Source organism: Aythya ferina (genome assembly GCF_964211825.1).
Source record: "Aythya ferina genome assembly, chromosome: 4".
NCBI lineage: Eukaryota > Metazoa > Chordata > Aves > Anseriformes > Anatidae > Aythya > Aythya ferina.
The window spans coordinates 13,778,082-13,798,896 of NC_140300.1; the positions used below are offsets into that span (position 1 = coordinate 13,778,082).

The 20,815-nt window shown below is 36.6% G+C and overlaps 1 protein-coding gene across 5 annotated transcripts in view; it reads right to left on the minus strand.

Annotated features, from left to right (window-relative positions):
- SLC2A9 (solute carrier family 2 member 9) overlaps window positions 1-20,815 on the minus strand; it is a 129,993-nt gene that overhangs the window by 68,951 nt on the left and 40,227 nt on the right. For all 5 annotated transcript variants that reach the window (XM_084517632.1, XM_084517630.1, XM_084517629.1 and 2 more), the window contains 2 exons: window positions 17,501-17,625; window positions 16,100-16,245 (listed from right to left, as the gene is read on the minus strand). In XM_084517632.1, coding sequence (XP_084373758.1) covers window positions 16,100-16,245; window positions 17,501-17,625 — 271 coding nt within the window. The remainder of the gene's footprint in view (window positions 1-16,099; window positions 16,246-17,500; window positions 17,626-20,815) is intronic.

Consider the following 20,815-nt stretch of genomic DNA (forward strand, 5'->3'; position numbering starts at 1 on the left):
CTGTATATTGCTATGATTAAAATTCTGTCATCCTTTTGGGACTTAATTTGGATTTATCTTTCAAACTTTTTACAGTCTCACATAGTGCATGCTTTTTCAGTTCAGTTTTCTCTCAAGTAACACTTCGGAAAATGTTATTTTGAAAAAGTTATGAATGAAACTAAACTTCTGAACTTATCATTCACAATAATTAAGAACTTGACAGAATAATAAGGCATTTATTTTCACTACATAAAACACTGAGCTTCCTTTATTTCCTCTATGAAAGATTTTATATTTACTTTTTATTATGCTAACTCATAAAAAAAATTAAGGTAAAGCAATCAGAAATATACTTCTACACTTCTAAACATTCTACAAGGAAATTCGAGCATTTCTGAACTTGTAATTGAATCAAATTCATACATTTGTGATAAAACTGCTGTTTTGCCCTTTAGATAAGGGGCAAACATTTCATTTTGATAGGAAGGTTAAGAAATTTATTTCATTTTTAACGGTGTGCATATTACAGAAACAACAACAACAAACATTGGTAAATCACTGAGTTTAGTGGAAATGTTTCCATCCATTTGGAATGGGTTCTACTTGCTTTTCTCTTAATTAACATTATCCATATTCAGATTCTTCATCCCTATACAGAAAAGAAATATCAGGACTAAACTGAGTTTAAAAAGATACATAAAAGAGCTACACTTGTTGGTCTGAAAGTATAAAGTACACATTGCTGAAGATCAAGCAGAATTAGACCCTATAAAAAGAATTAAAGGAAGCAGAGAAAAGTAGGGTACCCTAACCTTTTTAAGGATTAATAGAATCTGAACAAACAGGGACAATGTTCAGAAAAAGTAATAAGGTGAAAAGACATTTTAGGCGTCAACTTAGAAAACACTGTAACATTTTGCCTCAGCTGTCAGTAAGGACAATAACACAGAAATTACTGAGAGAAATGAAAACAACACATTTTATCTCAGGAAAAACTGAGAAAAGCAATAAATATTTTAATTACAGAGGACTTGACTCATCACCTGCTTAGAACTTGTACAAATAACTTGTCAAGATTGTAAGATTTTAAACTGTCACATTGTGAATATTTGCTTAGGCTGGAGCACAAAAAACCCAGCTTTGATCTATTTACAAAAGACAGCTAAATAATAGAGCAAGTTTGACATCCACAGACTCATTCACAGTTTGATATAATAAAGTGCAAAGCTGTAGAAACACGTGGTGGGAAAAAAAATGGATAAAAACATGACACAGGTTTATCAATTAGACAAGATTAACTTTTATCAGAATACAGTAAAGCAAATGTTATTGTCAGAAAATTACTAATTAAAAAGTAGAAAATTAAACATATTGTAACAATTAAAACGTGGAAAATAAACTGGCATGGGGAAAATAACGATGGTTACTGCTGACAGATGGACTAGTGAACTATATGGACTTCAATGACCTATTTAAGCTCTGGCTACATTTAAATTTTTTGTTGATTAGGAAGATTTTATTGATAAAATTTGAAGACACTTTCCACACAGGAAAGGCTAAGAATATACATATACATATAAAATTAAAAAAGATGTTGTCAGGGTCATAAAACAGAGGTGAGAAGAAGTGCTGTACTGGCCCACACATGGATACTCATTTTTAGAAAAAAATGATTAGGCCAAATAAGTCTACTAGACAAGATGTGTAATAAGAGCAAAAAGACTGAGTTAGGAAACACATGACTGCCACAGACTCTACTCTTTGTGTATATATACATATGTATATGAATATATATATACACACACATATATATATGTGTGTGTATTATGTGTGTATATATATACACATAATTTCTTGAAAGCATACCTTTAAAAGAATAACAGCCATGCCACCTCATGGAAATATCAGGGGCTCATTTAGCTTACTGCTTGAAACTTTTGGATTAAATTAAAACAATATGTTTAATATAGAAGCATAAATAGTCACTATCCCTTTTTCTCATTCAATGCACAGCATGAAATATGATTTGTCCATGAGAAGGTATTCAATGTCCATTTACCAGTCACTATTCACAACTCCTCTGAATATTTATTCTAGAATTAACTCCTTTGGGAGTGGGGAATGGGTTATGACGGGTTTACAAAAACAGTTAACACTAGCAGCAATAATGATTTTTTGCATAATTCTTTTCTTATGAAAAATGACACATTTTCCCCATTTTGTATGTGGAGAACAGCACCTAATACAAGATGGATTTATCTGCTTTTTCATATTCCTAAAAGAATTGGGAACATGTTCACAACTTTATTTTGGCATAATATAATCACACACATACACACACACATACAAAGAATTACATCTACTGTAATTTCTAGATGCCCTGAAGCATCTTGCCTCACCTCCTTCTGTAGCCCTAGAATAATGCAGGTCTCTTGGGTTTTGTGTGTTACATCTGCCAGTCCCATGCGGACTTCTAAGGTGTGCTAGGGCATCAAAATAATACCGTATAGCGATGTGTTCAAGTAATTGAATCTTATACTCTTTAATAGAGACTCAGTATGAAAACTTCATATTATACCACAAATATTCTGTTTGTCACACAGAAAAATCACATCCCTGCTCCAAACGGGCTGAGTAGACTTACTTGCATGTGCAAAACTGAAAATCTTGCACAAGTCTTGCATTTCTTTGTTCATCCATTACTGTTCCACAGAATATACTCCTGATGGTAAAGGACAACCTTACTGGCTTGGGGCCAAGGACTGAAAAAGCATCAAGGTGGAACTAATTTCTTAGCATTAAAATTGTCTTTTCTGCAAGTCAAGGGTATGATGAACATGAGGCAGTTAAGACCAGCTACTTGTGTAATGTGCAAGACAACTAACTGCCTTCCTCTTATTTTCCTGGTGCCATTCCAGTCTTGTCTCTACAGCCTCCTCTGCCTGCAGAGGTAGCTAACTTCATCAATCAACACTTGCATCCCTGCTGCATACAACTTGTAACCCCCATTTGTCATAATAAGTTTTAATGACAGAGTTATGAATTGCTTACTTTCTTGTTTAAAACATAGGTAACCCAAATAGTACACATCTTTCCCCTCAATTCTGCACCCATGTGGATGTTTATTTCTATGTCACTACTATAGATATAGCTTGACAACACTACTACTCAAGTCTCAGCATCTTTCCAGGTATTATACACTATATAAAGTTACCAGACTTATGGCTGTACAATCCTAATCTAAAATTCAAAGCAGTCAGTGGGAGGTTTTTGTTACAGATTGAATCACCTTTGGATCAGGACTTAGAACAGTCTTGAAAATGGTTGGTGTCCAAATTCTGTGACCTCATGTTCATTAAATTGCTTGTTAGATCATGTTGTCCATATTGAGACAGAAAATTAAGAGTTACCATAATGCCTATTTGTTCAACTTTTTAATGGAGTCAACAATTGCTAATTTTATTTATTTATTTATTTATTTTTTACCTAACACTTAAATGGCATAATTGCTGCCTACTTTGTTTATTCATTTCTGAAAAATAGCAATAGGAAATAGCAAGCTTTCAGATGGGATTATTTTCGGCAGTGAGCATAACTTGAGTATATTTAGAAATAAACATAAAAAGTATATTGCAGCTACACAGAATTTCTGACAGACTTCATTGCAGAAAAGCATGTGGGATCAGGTTAACTTCCATAATACAGTATAATAATAATACATAATAATACAGTATAAAATAGTAAATTAAAGTAATTGAAGAGGATAACATTCAGTTGTTTGAGCATAGTGTATGTATCGTTTTGATGCTGTAGTATACCTTAGATATCTGCATAGGACTGGCAGATGTGACACACAAAACTCAAGAGACCTGTATCATTCTGGGGCTGCAGCAGGAGGTGAGGCAGGATGCTTCAGGGCATCTAGAAATTACAGTGTATGTCATTTTTTGTGTGCATGTGTGGTTGTATTTTGCCAAACTAAAGTTATAAATGTTAGAATAAGGTATATAAAAGTTAAGAAAAATATATAAATAATTTAAAACAAACAGGCAGCAATTGCTGTTTTAAGATCAACTGAAATAGCTGAACATTTTATCTTGACACATTTTTAAAAGCAATAATCTTGTTTAGATTAAAAAAAAATCATTTTAATTTGACATTTATTTTAAATAATAATAAAAAAAAACCTCAAAGGTGCAATACCAATCCAGTATATATCTCCTGATTTTATTTGTTGTCAATGGTTCCAAAAGCAAACTAAGAAATGCAAGTCTACAAAATACTACTCAACTCTAATGACTGCATGCTAACCTATGATGCTTGACCAATTTAACCACAGTATTAATATCCAATTTGTAAAGGACAAATTTACATATTAGGACATGAATTTGCAGTAATGGGTGATTTTATAAAGGACAATGGGAATTATAACTGAAATTTTAATCATCCAGAACCTTCAAAAAGGTTTAAGTGGTCATTATCTTCCCAGACTGTGAAGCACACTGGGAAGGAAGCCACAGGTCAAGTCATTTCAGATTTATTCCTTAATAACAGATTTGTAAATATTATCAGATACCAGATATTATCAGATATTCAGACACTAAGGAGACATCATCTAAATATTTGTCTATACCTACTCATAAACTAATGAAGTGGAGTCCAACTACTACCAGATAAGATGAGGTTCGTAAACACGCTTTTTAGTAAGTCAACCACAATAGGTGGAAAAAGCTTTTTGTTTGTTTAGTGTTTTTTGTTTGTTTGTTTGTTTTTGTTTGATAGTTTTTTGGTTCTAAATCTGACAAAAGCAAAAAGTCAAACCTTAAATATAAGTGGAAAACAATTACTCTGTGTTTAGTTCAACGTGCTAACTATTATTTTGGTGGATCAAGAGAAAGCTGTCTGACAAACTATGAATAACTACCCTCAACTTTCATGGTATTTTGAAATCTTTCTTTACTTCAAACCTGTTGAAGGCCTTCTTTCCAATAAGGCTTATCCACTGTTTTTTCATCTGATCTAGTTAAATAAAGTACACCTACATATAAACCTCATCATCTCAAGTGTTAGGTGGGCACTGTTTCAACTGTCTATGAGAAAATCCTCAAAGATGAGAAACTGTCATCCAAATGTTAGATGCGCTGGCATTGTCTGCTGTTCAGCAATAAGTCTAAAAATAAATAAATACATATATTATTTTTTTTCTTCTATAACCACACTCAGACAAATCCTCTCCTACAGGACGTTCCCCTACCCAATGCAAAATTGGAACATTTGGATATTACACAATGCCAATCAGCCACGTGTTATTCCTAAAACTGCAGGAATTTAAGCCTCACAGCACAACTTTAATGGAATGAAACTCATTTGCATTTACAAAGACTCACAGCTGTTTTCCCATGCATTACTTAATGAGTTCTGTACAGAAAAAGAACAAATAAATACCTTTGTGTCTGTCTGGGGGAACCAATAAAATGTTGATTTATGATCCCTAGTAAATACATAACCTCAGCTGGTCCACAGTAGATATAAGCAAAATACCTCACTTAATGTCTCCATTATAAATATACCAACAATACCCACCACATCCTACCAACAGGGCTGGTGTAACAGAACAGACCTTCTCATCCCATGGTTATTATTGATCTAGTATTGAAAATTGTCCTGTGAATATGCAATAGCCCAAAGGGCCCTGGCAGCATATCTGTATCCTTGTCAGTGTGACCAAGGCCATGCTTTTCTATCCTGGTGACTACACAGCAAATTCCCTTCAACTTTTGGGTAAGGTGACCTCCAAGCCCTTGTTCAGCAACTCATAGCTTGCAGTTAAGCGCAAATATTTTGATACAGGACATGGAAATTGCTTCAGCAATAGGTAACTCTGTGTCTTATGTGTTACTCTGAAAAGATGAAAGAAATTTCCCATTTCTTAAAAGAAGGGACTAAGAGAATACTTTAAAAAGGATTGTCATCTTAAAAATCTCTATCTCAAGTAATTCTTAATTGACATGTCTGGTACCAGTTTACAGAAGTGCAGGCTCAGAAAAGCACCTGCTGAAATCTGTGATTATCTAAATAAGCACTGAAAGTCCTTTTTGTTTGTTTGTTTGTTTTTTTCCTTAAGATTGTATTTAGAAATTTGTATCTTTGTACAGCTGCTTTTGTGAGCTACAATTAGGAGATACCATCCCCTTATGGATTTGAGCAGCCATTTACAAGTACCAATATGTCTGCTGTATCCTTAAGATACATTTTAAAACATTCTTCTGGGGAATGCTCTAGTCTTTAGGTCAGAGTTTTGCATTTTACTAGAAGAATATGAAGAGGCTTTGCTTGTCTGCTTCTAAGAAACTTTGTGCAAGCTCAGCTGTTCAGAGGAATGATAAGGACCAGGGTAGACTGGACTGACCTTTTGTAAGTCTGTCTCAATGGCATTGCATTTACACAGGAATTTGAAAACTCCTCCTCAATATTTAATGAAGCTTACTCCAAACTTAGGCAACTCCTAAACAAAAAAAAAAAAAAAATTGGGGGACCAGCACTGATGAACCTAGTTCCTAGTTTATTTTTCCCATAGAATCACAGAATGGTTTGGGTTGGAAGGGACCTTTAAAGATCATATAGTTCCAACCCTCCTGCATGATGGACACCTTCCACTAGACCAGGTTGCTCAAAGCCCCATCCAACCTGGCCTTGAGCACCTCCAGGAATGGGGTATCCACAGCTTCTCTGAGCAACCTATTCCAGTGCCTCATTGCCCTCATATTAAAGAATTTCTTCCTAATATCTAACCTAATTCTACCTTCTTTTAGTTTAAAACCATTACCCTTTGTACTGTCATTATCTTCCTGACCAAAAAGTTGGTTTCCAACCTTTTTATAAGCCACTTCAAGTACAGAAAGACCACAATGAGGTGTCCCCAGAGCCTTCCCTTCTCCAGGCTGAACCACCCCAGCTCTCTCAGACTCTCTTCATAGGAGAGGTGCTCCAGCCCTCTGATCATCTTGGTGGCCCCCCTCTGGACTTGCTCTAACAGGTCAACATCCTTCTTTTGCTGGGAGCCCCAACCTGGATGCAGCACTCGAGTTCCTTCCTCATCTTCATCTCCCCTCACTGGCTCACTGGTATCTCTACAGTACATCTATGTCTCTCTTGTACTGGGGAGCCCAGAACTGGACACAGTGCTCCAGGTTATGCCTCACCTGTGCTGAGAAGAAGGAAAGGATCACCTCTCTTGACCTGCTGCCAACATTCCTCTTAATGCAGGTCAATCTGCCATTAGCCTTCTTTTTGACAATGTCACATTGCTGGCTCATGTTCAACTTGGTGCCCACCAGGTCCTTCTCTGCCAAGCTGCTCTCCAGCTGGGTGACCCCCAGCATGTACTGGTTGTTCCTTCCCAGGTGCAAGACTTTGCACTTCCCCTTGTTGAACTTCAATGAAGTTCCTCTCTGTCCATTTCTCCAGCCTGTTCATGTCTCTCTGGATAGAAGGAAAACCAATGGGCAATAACATCTATTACTCCCAGTTTTGTGTCATCAACAACCCTGCTAAGGGTGCATTCTTCCTCATCATCCAGATCAATAATGAACATGTTAGTCAGGTTGATCCCTGGGGTACACTTAATGGCCTCCAACTAGCCTGTGTTCCACTTTGTTGGAACCCCTTGCTACAAGAAGGACATTGAGGTGCTCAAGTGAGTCCAAAGAAGGGCGATGAAGCTGGTGAGGGGTCTGGAGAACAAGTCCTACAAGGAGTGGCTGAGGGAGCTGGGTTTGTTCAGCCTGGGGAAAAGGAGGCTCAGGGGCAACCTTATCGCTCTCTATAAGTACATTAAAGGAGGCTGTAGTGAGGTGAGGGTTGGTCTATTCTCCCATGTGCCTGGTGACAGGACAAGGGGGAATGGGCTAAAGTTGTGTCAGGGGTGTTTTAAGTTGGATATTAGGAAGAACTTCTCTACCAAGAGGGTTGTGAGGCATTGGAATGGGCTGCCTAGGGAAGTGGTGGAGTCACCATCCCTGGAGGTCTTTAAAAGATGTTTAGATGTAGAGCTTAGGGATATGGTTTAGTGGAGGACTTTTAGTGTTAGGTCAGAGGTTGGACTCGATGATCTTGAGGTCTCTTCCAATCTAGACAATTCTGTGATTCTGTTGTATTTGACCTTGAGGTCTCTTCCAACCTAGAAAATTCTGTGATTCTGTGATTTCTGGAATATGACTGGACATAATGAAGGTGTTATACTTCTCTGTTCTAAACAGAGAGATATTTGTATTCATTACAAATATGACATTCTGGGAAATAGAGTGATTCTGGGAAACTAGTGTATGTCCTACTCTAATGGAAGCAACAAAATCTTGTTCTCGTGTTATGTAAACAGCATTTAGCTTTCATTTCCAAGATGCTTCACACAGTGGCTAGTGTTCACCTGTGTAAGTTCTCCTCTATCTCTTTCTTCCACAAGAGCTCTTGGGTCTATATTCTGATATAAATTCTCAGTTATACATTGAAAGATAAATACCTTTAGCCATAGTCACTCTCATGGTTCAAGGGGAAAATAGATGTATAGAACAAAAGAGGTCACAGAAAAATATGAGGAGGACTGATTGATTCTTATTTTGTATTATAATGCTAGTGAGTAAGATTCATTTAAAGAGCATCTCAGGCAGACATTTGGTCATTGGTGTCCCTCTACAGTCTGTGGGTCCCCAGAGCAATTCTGAATTGCTTTTTCTCAGTTGTAATATGCAGACAGTTTTTAAGGAGTCCTTGGATGTCAGTCAAGAGTCAAGAAGAAGGATCAGTTAAAAAGAAAAAGAAAAACAAGGAAAAAAAAAAACCACTAAAAATGAAGCTTTGACAAGTAAAGTCAAAGCTTAGTTTTTGGAACAGACTTCAACTAAACAGTCTATAAAACTGCCTATTTCATCACTGTCTATTTTAGTGCAAGTGAAGAAATATTTTTGAAAGAACTTAGTAAAGCATTATGAAAGATTTCTATATAAACTTTCCTAAGTACACAACAATCTATCACTTCAAATATGCCATTTTCAAGAGTCTTTGTAAAGAAAATTATAGTTTGACAAGTTTGACAATCTGCAGAAGTTCTTACAGTTCGATTTAAAAATAAATAAATAAATCACTATTCTATTTGAAAGAAGAACTAACTTGAAAGGGGTTCATCACAGTTATATTTTCTTACTAGCCTTACTAGCATAAAGTACAGCTACAGTATAGATTAAGTTCATTAGTCCTTTACCAAATTTAGTTCTTTTTGCCATAAAAATTGATATTTACATCAACAACATTTATTTTTTTTCTGCTATTACAAAAAAAAAAAGATCTGTGGGAGGATTTTGCCTAGTATCATCATATGTTACAGACTTATTTCCAATTCCTTTTGTATAAACAGGTAATTGCTAGACAGCATTAAAGCTGTTCAAATTCCTCAAAAAGTAGAATATAAACTACAATTCATGTTGTTTCAATGACAAAAGACAACATCTAACTAATAAAGAGTTAGTAAATTGTAGCAATAGCAAATTCTGAATGTATTTAGAAGAGGCAGAGAAAAATCTAAAAAAAAAAAATGCAGTGTATCACTTCAAGATGTATTCAGAAGAAAAGTTTTGGGTCTTCTCTCAGATACTTTTTTTTCTTCCTTTTAAATCTGTTTACTCCACATGGGGTTACACATAAAAGCCATCAAACCTTAAACAAGTCTTTTCTCTTCAGGAAGCCCTTCCTGCCTCTGATCACTGCTGCTCTGTCCTGTACCTTGTATTGTTCTTGTTAAAATAGAGTGACTAAAACTACCTGTATCATTCAAGAGATGGACACATCATGAATTTTACCACACTTTCAGCAGTTTTTCCATTTGCTTTATTTTCGTGGTGGTTTTTTTTTTTTTGGTTTCCCCCTCCCCCCCCGGATACACCTACAGCAGCAATAGGTATTGTTCAGAAAGTGTTGCCCTAATAGGCCTTTGGAGATAAGCACAGCAAGGCTTCTAGGATGACATGCTACTCACCATGACACAGTGCAATCTAGCTAGACAAGTATGACATAAAAAGACTTGAAGTATAGAAAATAAGACTCCTGAAGTAAACAAGATCTATTTTTCCATTGGCCTACCCATGGCAGACAGACATTCTGGTCTAAACAGCAGCCAGAGCCAGGCACCCACTAGAGGAAATTGCTGGAGAAACAACTATACCTTAGCAAAACATTACACACCACAGGAAATAGGGCTCTGAAAGGCAAAGTCTGAGGAAAAAATGGCAACATGCAGCAGTTTCAGTTTTACCTGTCCTGAATACACACACACTGAAATATTTTTACCCTTTCTCATTTCTGTACAAAAATGGAAAAGATACTGAGGGTCAATGCATAACAAATATGAAATGAGTTACTACAGCAAATATATTCATAAACTATATCTTCCATCATTAAAGGAAAGATTAAAGCCCACCTTCATTAAAGAAGCTGAAGCAATAGACAAAAATCAGCTTGGTAGTCTAAAACATTTTAAAAATGTTACCAAACTAAGAAAAACCTTTGGAGTGGGACACAAGCTTACATGCAAGAAGAAACAGATGAGTTGCTTACAGAGAGATACCATTTGAGAATACCCAGAATACACCAGAATTAAGGCCATGGAATATTCCCCTGAGACCGTAAAAGTAAATTTGAACTTTCAGAACTAAAGTTGACAATGCACTGGCAAAGGATCTGTAGGGAACAATCCGTCAGAAAAAATGCTCTGGCTTATTTAGTTGCAGAATCACATAAAGAAAGAGAAAGCGAAAACACCTGAAGGGCAGTGTTTTTATAAAGTGACAGGTCTGAAATACTTTTTCTTTATCATAAATATCTGTTTTCTCCTTCAGTTAAATATGTAGAAAGCTGCACATGCTATACAACCAAAAATGCCCCAAATGAAATAATCTTGTAGCCAGCAGCAGTAATTCAGTGCCCACCTTATGGCAGATAACATGATTCAATTCCTGAGGGACAGAATCAAGTTGTCATCTACAGTTGCCAGGGCTTCCTGAAGAATAAATGGCTGTGGACTAGAGAAGGCTAGAACAAGATACTAGCAAATGAAAACAAACTGCTATTCACAGCAGTCAGGATTGTGGAGAGAAGCAGGTCACCAGCATATAAAGTAGCTGTGCTCTGTGTTCTGATCACCAGCCAGATTTAACATAACATAATTCCTCGACCCTCAACAGAAACATAGTAGATATGGATTCCCGTAGGTTAGGATGTGTCAGAATCAGAACCTTTAATGAAAAGAGTTGTTGGGATTTGGGTGAATGGGAGGGAATTAAGATAGGGGAAATAATATCAAAGCACAGCAGCAGAGGACCAGTGTCATGATTGCAGCTTTTCTGCTTTGGAATAATCACTCTTAGTAAACATTGCACACTAGGAACACATTCTTCAGACTCAGTACTCTAAAATTAGTACCTTTGGAGACAAATAGAATAAAAGCCTATATATTCAGAAACCAAAAGAATGTCTGTATTCAAGTTTTAGAATCATTATTATATTTCTTGCATCTGTTCTTTTATACTATAATTTAAAAATTGGATGTAGTAGTGTTTAGCAAGTTCTTGTCCATATGGTATGATGTGGAAAAATATGTATATCTAGAATATTTCAACCAAAACATTTCCAGAAGAATCAGGAAATAAGGAATATTTAGATTAATAAAAAAAAAAAAAAAAGTGTAATTTCATCTCATCTGAGTTATCTCTGTAACTGTTTGCTTGCGTTTAAATTTAAAACCAGAATCGATATAGAGGAAGACACCTAGGATAAGAAGGAGATTACAGAGACTGTTTTACTAGAAGATATGATCTAACCTGAAACTAACCTTAAGGACATAAAACTATTAGAGAGTGTGCAAAGGAGGGCTACAAAGATGGTGAAGGGTACAAAGGGGAAGATCTATGAGGAGTGGCTGATATCCCTTGGTTTGTTCAGCCCAGAACAGAGCAGGCTGAGGGGAGGCCTCATGGCGGTCTGCAGTTCCCTCACGAGGGGAGCGGGGAGCAGAGGAACAGGTACTGAGCTCTGCTCTCTGGGGACAGCAACAGGACCTGAGGGCACAGCATGGAGCTGGGACAGGGGAGGGTCAGGCTGGGGGTTAGGGAAAGGTTCTGCAGCCAGAGGGTGGTTGGACACTGGAACAGGCTCCCCAGGGCAGTGGTCATGGCACAGAGCCTGCCACAGCTCAAGAAGTGTTTGGACAATGCTGTCAGACACAGGGTCTGATTCTGGGGTGGTCCTGCACAGAGCCAGGAGCTGGGCTTGTTGATCCTTGTGGGTCACTTCCAACTCAGGATATTCTATGAACACAAAAATCACAAGTAATGTGATGAGGATAAAGTGAGCACACTTCAGTAGGTGGGGAAAAAGTCAGAGTGACCAAAAGACCAAAAGAAAATGAGGATAAATTGACAGAATTAGCCACAAAAAGATAAAAGAATTAAATTAGATTCTCAACCATCAACACTTCCAGTAGAAAGCTTGGGAAGGCTGTAATGATAGAAAACAAGCAACCGCCTTTAAGACAAACACTGGTAATTTTTCTGAAGGAGAAATTATGACATAATTAGTCTAGGAAGTAGGGAACTGGATTCGGGGTTGGGGGGGAGGAGGAGCGCTTGCTCTCCTACTCTTTCACTTCAGTGCTTCACATATTTTCTGCATGAGCTCTGAAACTGTCAGGTTTGCATTCATGCAGTGCAGTAACATAGCCAAAGAACTGAAACCTGACCATTGCCCCCCAGCCTCAAATCTTGGTCTGTGCACATGCCTCCTGCTTCACCTGTGTGAGGCTTTATAAATAAAAGACTACTAAAAATCACTTTGGGGCTGCTTAACCTACTTGACACAAAAAGAAGTAAGCATGTTCTGAATTGCCTCAAGTAATACTCAGAGCTTCAGAGCTAGTTTTAATCACATTTCCACATTTAAAGGAACACTGTTGCATTTGACAAATGAGGAAGTTACCAAACAGGTTGTTAATAAAGGCTTGTAAGGCTATGCCCCAAAGTCTATGTAAATGCTTTCCTTTTCTGTAGAAAGACTTCTACAGAACCACTGAAGGCAACAACCTCATATAATCCAGATAAATGCATCAAGTTCCAATTTAAAAGTTAAATTTTCTGCTCAAGCTACTTCAGCCAGAAGTCTGTTCCAAACATCACTGCTGAATTTCAGCATGCAATTATTCACAGAGCATTTATAAACAGTTCTTCTTGTAGCAATACTGTCCTTCAGATTAAGCAGCTCTTCCCTCTTTAGTTCTTCCTTCTGCATTAACAAGGTGCAGTCAAATCTTCTCCCTTCCCTCTATTTCCTCAGCCAAGCAAGCAATGTTCTTGTCATCTCCTCTTATAAAAAGCCATGCTTGCAGCTCTCCCCATGTCCCTTCCTGTTCCAAACAGTCTCTTCCAGCAAGATGCCCAACTTGGTCTTTGTTCCTCCTTTCTTCAAAAGTATCACAGCTTAAATACTATGATTAATAACCTTTCAATTAGCTTAAGTTACAAGTAATACATGACAGACCTCAGGAGAAAATTTTCATGAAATCATGATGGAAGACGAATATTTGCAACTTATTTACATTATTCACATTACCATTATTTACAACCAACTCTGAAAGAAAAAAGCGACCAACCACAGAACAATGAAAACTATTCCATGTGAGGCTTTAAGCCATGATAATTAAAATTTGGTCATTGCTAGATGGACTTATCAAAAATGTTTTTTTCCAAATACTAGTGCAATCAGTGGCACAGAATGCTGATCACTGGTGACAAGCTCCCACAGATTGGAGCTTACCATTCAAATGTAGAATTATATCACAGAACATCATATTACAGCCTTGGCTTAAGTTGTAATGGAAACTGCCTCAGAATTCTGAGGAAAGGAAGTGCTTGCTTTACAGTTACAAGTGAAATCATTAAGAAGATACCATGAATGTGAAACCATCTCTGAAATATGGTGGCTGTGGATCTGGAATACTATCCTCACTTCAAGTGCATCAAAGGTTTCTCCAACAGAAGAAAAAGGAGAACAAAATAGGTATTCTGGGAGCAATTTGATAAGCTTTCACATCATTATAGAAGCCACAACATTAATCAGTGAGAAGCTGACATCTAGAAGGTAGTCAGCAAATGTCTTGAATGTACTTTCAAACATGATCAAACACAGTAACTGAAATTTCACAGAATCACGGCAAGATGTTTGCTGAGAAGGGGAGGAGGAGAGTCTTGCAAGAACCAAAGAACTCAAAGAAGACACCATCTTTGGTTCTTTCCAATTTCAACAGAAGTGAACTCCTCAGATGTACCCTCTGCAGCAATTTCCTCTGGCAACGGTTTGTTCCTTGTGCAAAACTCCCACTGATATCATGGGGAACACCACACAAAGCTATGGAAAAAAATCCTGGCTTGACTGAAACCAAAAGAAATCTTGATAAAGCTTTCAAAGAGGGCTAAGAATGCACTAGGGAATAACATTTCAAACAGCCTGAGGTTTTCCCTTGGTGCTAAATTTTATTAATGCATTAGAAGGAAAATACACCCACATACCCAACTGGAAAAATCAGGCCAACTCCAATAATTTCATTGGAACTATGCTAATTCACGCCAGCCAAAATTGTGCTCCTTTTACATACTGATATTACTCATCTTGAAAATGAATAATTCCACAGATAAAGTATATTTCTTCTTATATAATGTCTAACTTTAATGGTGTAGTATTTACTAACAGAATACTAAAGCAGTTTGTAGAAGCAGAATTGTAATCTGCGTGATTTGGGAGTGACAAAAATTAAGACAGAGGGAAGGGGAGAACAGAAACAAAAAGAGCAAGAGTAATATGAAACTAAGGAATAAGTATATCCTTTTCAAAATAACCCAGAGACCTGGCAGGAAAATAAGAATTTTCACATGACACCTCAACTTTAAAAGCATGTGCATGCTTAGAAAAAAAAAAATATCTACTGTTTAAGAGATGACATATATTCTAAGCACTCTTTTGTAATGCACTAGCTTTCAGAGCAAGAGAAGGGACATTACAGAAGCCATTACAGAAAGCCATTTTAAGTTTTTACCTAAGATCGGCTGCCTTAAAAGGGGAGAGAGGGAAGTAATCTGTTCTTCAATTAAAGGGTAAGTTGAACCAAAACATTTGCCTTCAGGAGAGTTTAACAAGATCATAGAATCATAGAACGTTAGGTAAGTAAGTCCAAGGATAAAAAGATAGAAAAAGAGAGCTGGTCATACAAAAATAAAGGTGTCAGGGAAGATGCTATCATGTATTTACAAGGAGTTGAATTTAGATGGACATGGGAAGACAAGCTCTCCTCACTTTTCAGCTGTTTACTACTTTTGCTGGCTGTCAGAAGGGATTCCTAGTACAAGTTTCACTGCAAGAGGATTGCTGCAGACACTTCCTCCGCACTGCCTTGAAGACTCATCTCTGGTTGAAAAGTATTTCCAAGTGCTAGCCTGAATAAACCTTGACTTCATTTGTTCAGAGTAATGATGACATCCAGTGGCCACCAAGTTAATCTCAGCCTATGGGAGCAAGATAACCTCCTACAGATATCCTTAAACAGATATTCTCTTTACATAAAGGTATACACTAATTCTGCTCTTGCACCTGCGAGTGCATGACAAAAAGCGCTATAATTATTGGGCAAGAGTCAGCTTCTTGTACAAACTCAAAACAAGACTTTTTCTATTCTATCTCACTTTGAAAACTTATAAATAAAATACACAAAAACTCCTAAGCATTTCCATGGCAATCAAAGAAACAGGAAAACAGCATGAATAAATGTATATTAAGAAAGGGGATGGGATGGGAAAACATGCATATGCACACACAATCCGCTCAAGATGTTAAAACTGGTTGCAACATCTACCAAACTCACACACACTCTTTTAAATGATATGGAAGAAAACATTTTTAAGTGCTTCAAAACAAAAAAGCAATGGTTCTGTTCCCCATTTTCATAAGGAATTCTGTCAAAATACCAAAATACTGCTCTTTAAACATGCTTGTGTTCTTTCACGGAAAATGTCTGTTGCGTACTTACTTTCCCAAATATCTCTGGCAGCCCCAAAACTTGCCCAGTGAAAACACCAACACAGATGAAAATTGCTGTGACCTGACCCAATGAACCACGGATTTCCTTAGGAGATATTTCACTCAAATACATGGGAAGGGCACTCAGAGATATGCCTACAAAAGAAAGGTGGAAAAAACAAACAAAAAAAAACATTAACTAAGTCATAATACCTTCTGCTTACACCAAGTACAAAATGAACAACTATTGAAAGGAGTCTGAGTATTAATCTGCTCACACAAGTGGCATAAAAATTTTCAAATAACAGAATTACCTCCACAGATAATATGAATTACCTTGTCTGCATCCCTAATTACTTTTGCACTATTTAACTCCCATGGGATTGATTATCTCTGTTACACATCTACAGTGATGTGTGTTGGCTGCTATCTGAAGAGAAGCAGCAAAGGTTACTGAGAGATGAGAATCACCAAGAGAATAGAGTTTTTGTTGTTATTTTTAATTTGTTCACCCCAAAGGAAGCAAAATGAAGTTTGCACTGGTGCAGGTAAGGAAGAAAAAACAACATATCAGACACAGAGAGCAGACAGTGCCAAATGAAACATTTTCACTTTGAAAAGTATTAGCAGATTTTCCTCCAAATACAGGCTTATAAGTGCAGCAAACTTTTGACAGCAGGCATAAAATAGGGGCAAGAATGCTGCTCAAAATCAGGAATAAACAAATTCATGACCATGGTTAGCTCACTGACCATACTGATAAAGCTCCAAACATTTGATCATCTGCTGATGGTCTGAGACAAAAATTGGCAGCTAGCACCAAAATTCCCCATAAACTGCATATTGCAAGTGAAATACGCATCTACTTTCAAAGAACTGTAGTTTGTACTTATAGACAAGATAGACAAAGTTTGCCAGAAATGCTCAGTGTTGCAAAAGCCAAAACACTTTCCATTGCTTAACTTCATGTAACTATACAGAGAGGATAAAACCATCTTATTCCATCAAGTCTGTCTCCATATTAGGTTAGTACTTCTAACCATTTAGAAATCTGTAAAGCTGCAGAGAACTTTACTACCAGGTGCAAGACTACTCTGGTACAGAGGTGCTTCCATGATTTACTTTTAAATTGGGAAGACAATGTTGCTAGGAGTGAATGATAATGTTCCAAATGTCCTATTTAATCCTACCACTATTAGCATTGGATTAAACAACTTCCAAACACACAAGAGCAAGAAGCTTTAATAAATAGACTACATCCTCCTAATCAATGAAATTATTTTCATTGCATATTCTATAGGAGCTGATAAAGTAAAGGGGAAAGAATTATGGTGGACACCAGAGGCTGGGGGAGAGAAGGGTTATGTGTAATGCAAGTATTACAGATATGTACAGCATGATAATAGCTTACCTGCATCAACACCCATTATAATGCGGCCCAGTATGAGCATTTCAAACGATCCCGCCAACAAAGAGAGTGACATCAGCAATGCAGCTGTCACTGCAAATACATTATTGAGCAGCAGTGTACACTTCCTAAAAGGAGAAGATACTTTATGAAGGTACCAGCACCATAACAGATAAATCTCATCATATTCCAAGCACATTAGGCTATTATTCTTATGTATTCATAAATAAACTCCAAAAGTGCTTAACAAACTGTGCCTTGTAAATGTTGTATAGAGTTCCAAAGCATAGCACAATGCTATACCTAAATGGATACAGTTCCAAACCTATACCACGGCTTTAAAATAAAAAATATCATAGTCAACAAAAGAGCTGTACTTTGAAGGCATGGCAACTAGCAATCCTACACATTCTAAGAACCTGAGAGCCATGCCTGAGACTCTCTATATGATTAGAAACAAACATATTCTGAGTAAATGAATGTATGTAGGAACCAGCAAATGCACTTCAAATAGTAATAAGCTAACATAACTATAGCCATTTTTATTCCACATATTGTTTTTACCATTTTGAGAACTTCCAAGCACTGACATTATTTATGTCATTATAATCCAGCCATAACATCCATAAGCCCAAAACCCATGACATTAAATAGATACATGGAAGAAAATTACTACTTGTAATTTTAAGAAAACACACTTGAAGTGGGGGTGGGGGAAGGGGACACATGGCAATAAAAATCAACCTCTTTCCAAAAATGTTGAAATTAACCAAAATATTGATTTATAATTTCAACTTTTTCCAATTTTTGAATTGTTTCATTGTATGAGTCAATTTGATTTTTTTTTCAAAGCTCTTTTTTTATGAAAAAAATATTACTTTGTTAAAGAAAAAAAAAACACATACACAGAAAGACAAGAAAATATATTTTTTAAATTTCAGAACATCTCCATTTCCCATTCATATTATGCCAACAGCAGTATATCTTACAGTTTTCATCTTACAGAACCTTCTGCTCAAATTTGAGTACTCATTAATTCAACAGTGACTCATAAGTCTCATAACTTCTCCAGAAGGAAATACTTTATAAAAGAAATAATATGTATGATTTCATGGTCCTTTGACTGTCAAATTCAAACACAGACATACTATTTCTCTGAACTTATGCAAGAAGCCTGGGTAAAGATATAAGATCAATAGCTCTGATGCAACTATCTTCCATTGAAAGATTAAATAGAAAACCCACCTAAAACTCAGAAAATCACTGCTACCTTATACACATCTTGTTCTCTCCCCACAAGTGGCTTTTTGCTAAATTACCGCCTGTAGGTGAATGGCTGGAGAACCATTAACTTCAGGTTCAGCCCTACAAGTGACTGAAAAAACTTCTTGAAATTCCCAGGCAGAATCACAGCCATCGCTTGCAATGTCTAATGAAGATGTGGTGGCCTCTCTACACTACATCACATTAGCATTGCTTATGATATAACACAGGACAAAACATAATTGTTTTCACAATAACGTGGCAAGAAAATGATCTAACCTTATATTTTCCATCTATTAGTCACCTCACTCAGCTATATGTGGTAAAGCAACAGAGCTTTGTATTTACCAGGTTTTCAGTCACTTAATTAAGAACAGTTTTGATTTTGCTCTTGAATTACAACTCAATGCTGAAGCATCAAGCGCCATTCAAACAACATATGAAGGAAACAACTGATTTGATAACAAAATGTACCGGCAGACAAACATCACTGATTATGTTAATTATGAGGAATCCATTAACTTTGACAGTAAATTATGTAGGCTGACAACACACCAATTTTATTAAAGAACTAAAGTGGTATTAAATTTTTAAGTATTTTCAATGGATTTTCACCTTCTCTATGTTGCCACTTCCATGTAAAATAACAGGAATGATCAGAAGGGCTGTCTACCACCGCCCCCCCTTTTTTTTTCCAGAATGAGTAACAAACCAACACAGTGGTCCATGTTGCACATTCTTCTTGAGTTCAACACATAGCCACCAAATGGAAATATTCCAGCCATTGAACAAATGATCCAACTAGTTACAACAATTAATATATTTTTAATAGTAAGTATATTGAATATTTATGTTTTAACTTTCCTTTTTTTTTTTTTTAATTAAAAAACTGCTTGAACACTGTTTGAATGAGATTGCTTGAGACCAGACAAAGAAAGAGATACAGCACATTTAAAGTACATGTTTGTATAACATAGCTGTCAAGAGAAAAGTGCTGATTTTGCTATTTGAAATAGGCTTTTCAAATGGATATAGGGCTAAATGGATAGAGGGCTAAAGATAATAAATAATGTCAAAAAATGGAAACAAGTCAGGTCAAACAAGTGCTATACATTCATCTGGAGTTGTTACTTTCTTCTTTTACAACTTAAAAAAAATAACGGAAAAATATAACATCCTTTTAGAAAAGGTTGGCAGCAACCACTTATTCTATGAAGCATGCTGGAGAATAGGAAAAAAGCAATGATGGGCAGAGGGAAGCTGCTATGCACTGACCCTGACCCCTTTTACCACCTGGCCCCTCACCAAAGCAACTCAGTATAACCTATGGTTATTAAGGAGTCAGTAGAGGAGTCTGGAGTAGGAGGAAAGGTGTTTCAATATTCACCTTCTTTCTTTCCTAATACCTGATCAGTAATTAAATGTTTATACTAACTGGCAATAATTTAAGTTAAATTCCCCAAGCTGAGTCTGTTTCAACCATGACAGTAATTTGTAAGCGATTTCTCTTTCTTTTTTTTTTTTTGACTCATGAGTTTTCTTGCTCCTGCTGTTCCTCCTGTTTCTCTCTGACAACCTGTCTAGCTTGCAGAGTGGGGAGTGATGAACAGCTGGGTGGGGTGCTCAGCTGTCAGCTGGGACCAGCCCAGCACATCTATGAACAGAAATAACCACTTCTCATAAATCACCACTTCTCAAAAAACAAACAAACAAGAAAACCCTTCAGATTCCACATGCTACCTTGCTTTACTTCCAATCAGGTCATGTTGTATTCAGAATTGCTACAATCATAAATTAACCATGCTTTCCTGGTCACATAGGCCAGGAATGTATTAAACTAGACACAGGGCATAGGAAAAAGAAAAATGAAACAAAAAAATAAACAAAAAAAAACCTTGTATATCCTGCTTGCATAACTCCAATACAAACGATGTAATGATACCACACTTCATAGAGTACTGTAGCAGACACTTTCCCTTGGGAAACTCCAACCAATATCATCATATAACTGCTTACCATGCTTACAGAGTGTAAGCATACAAACTTCAAAACTAA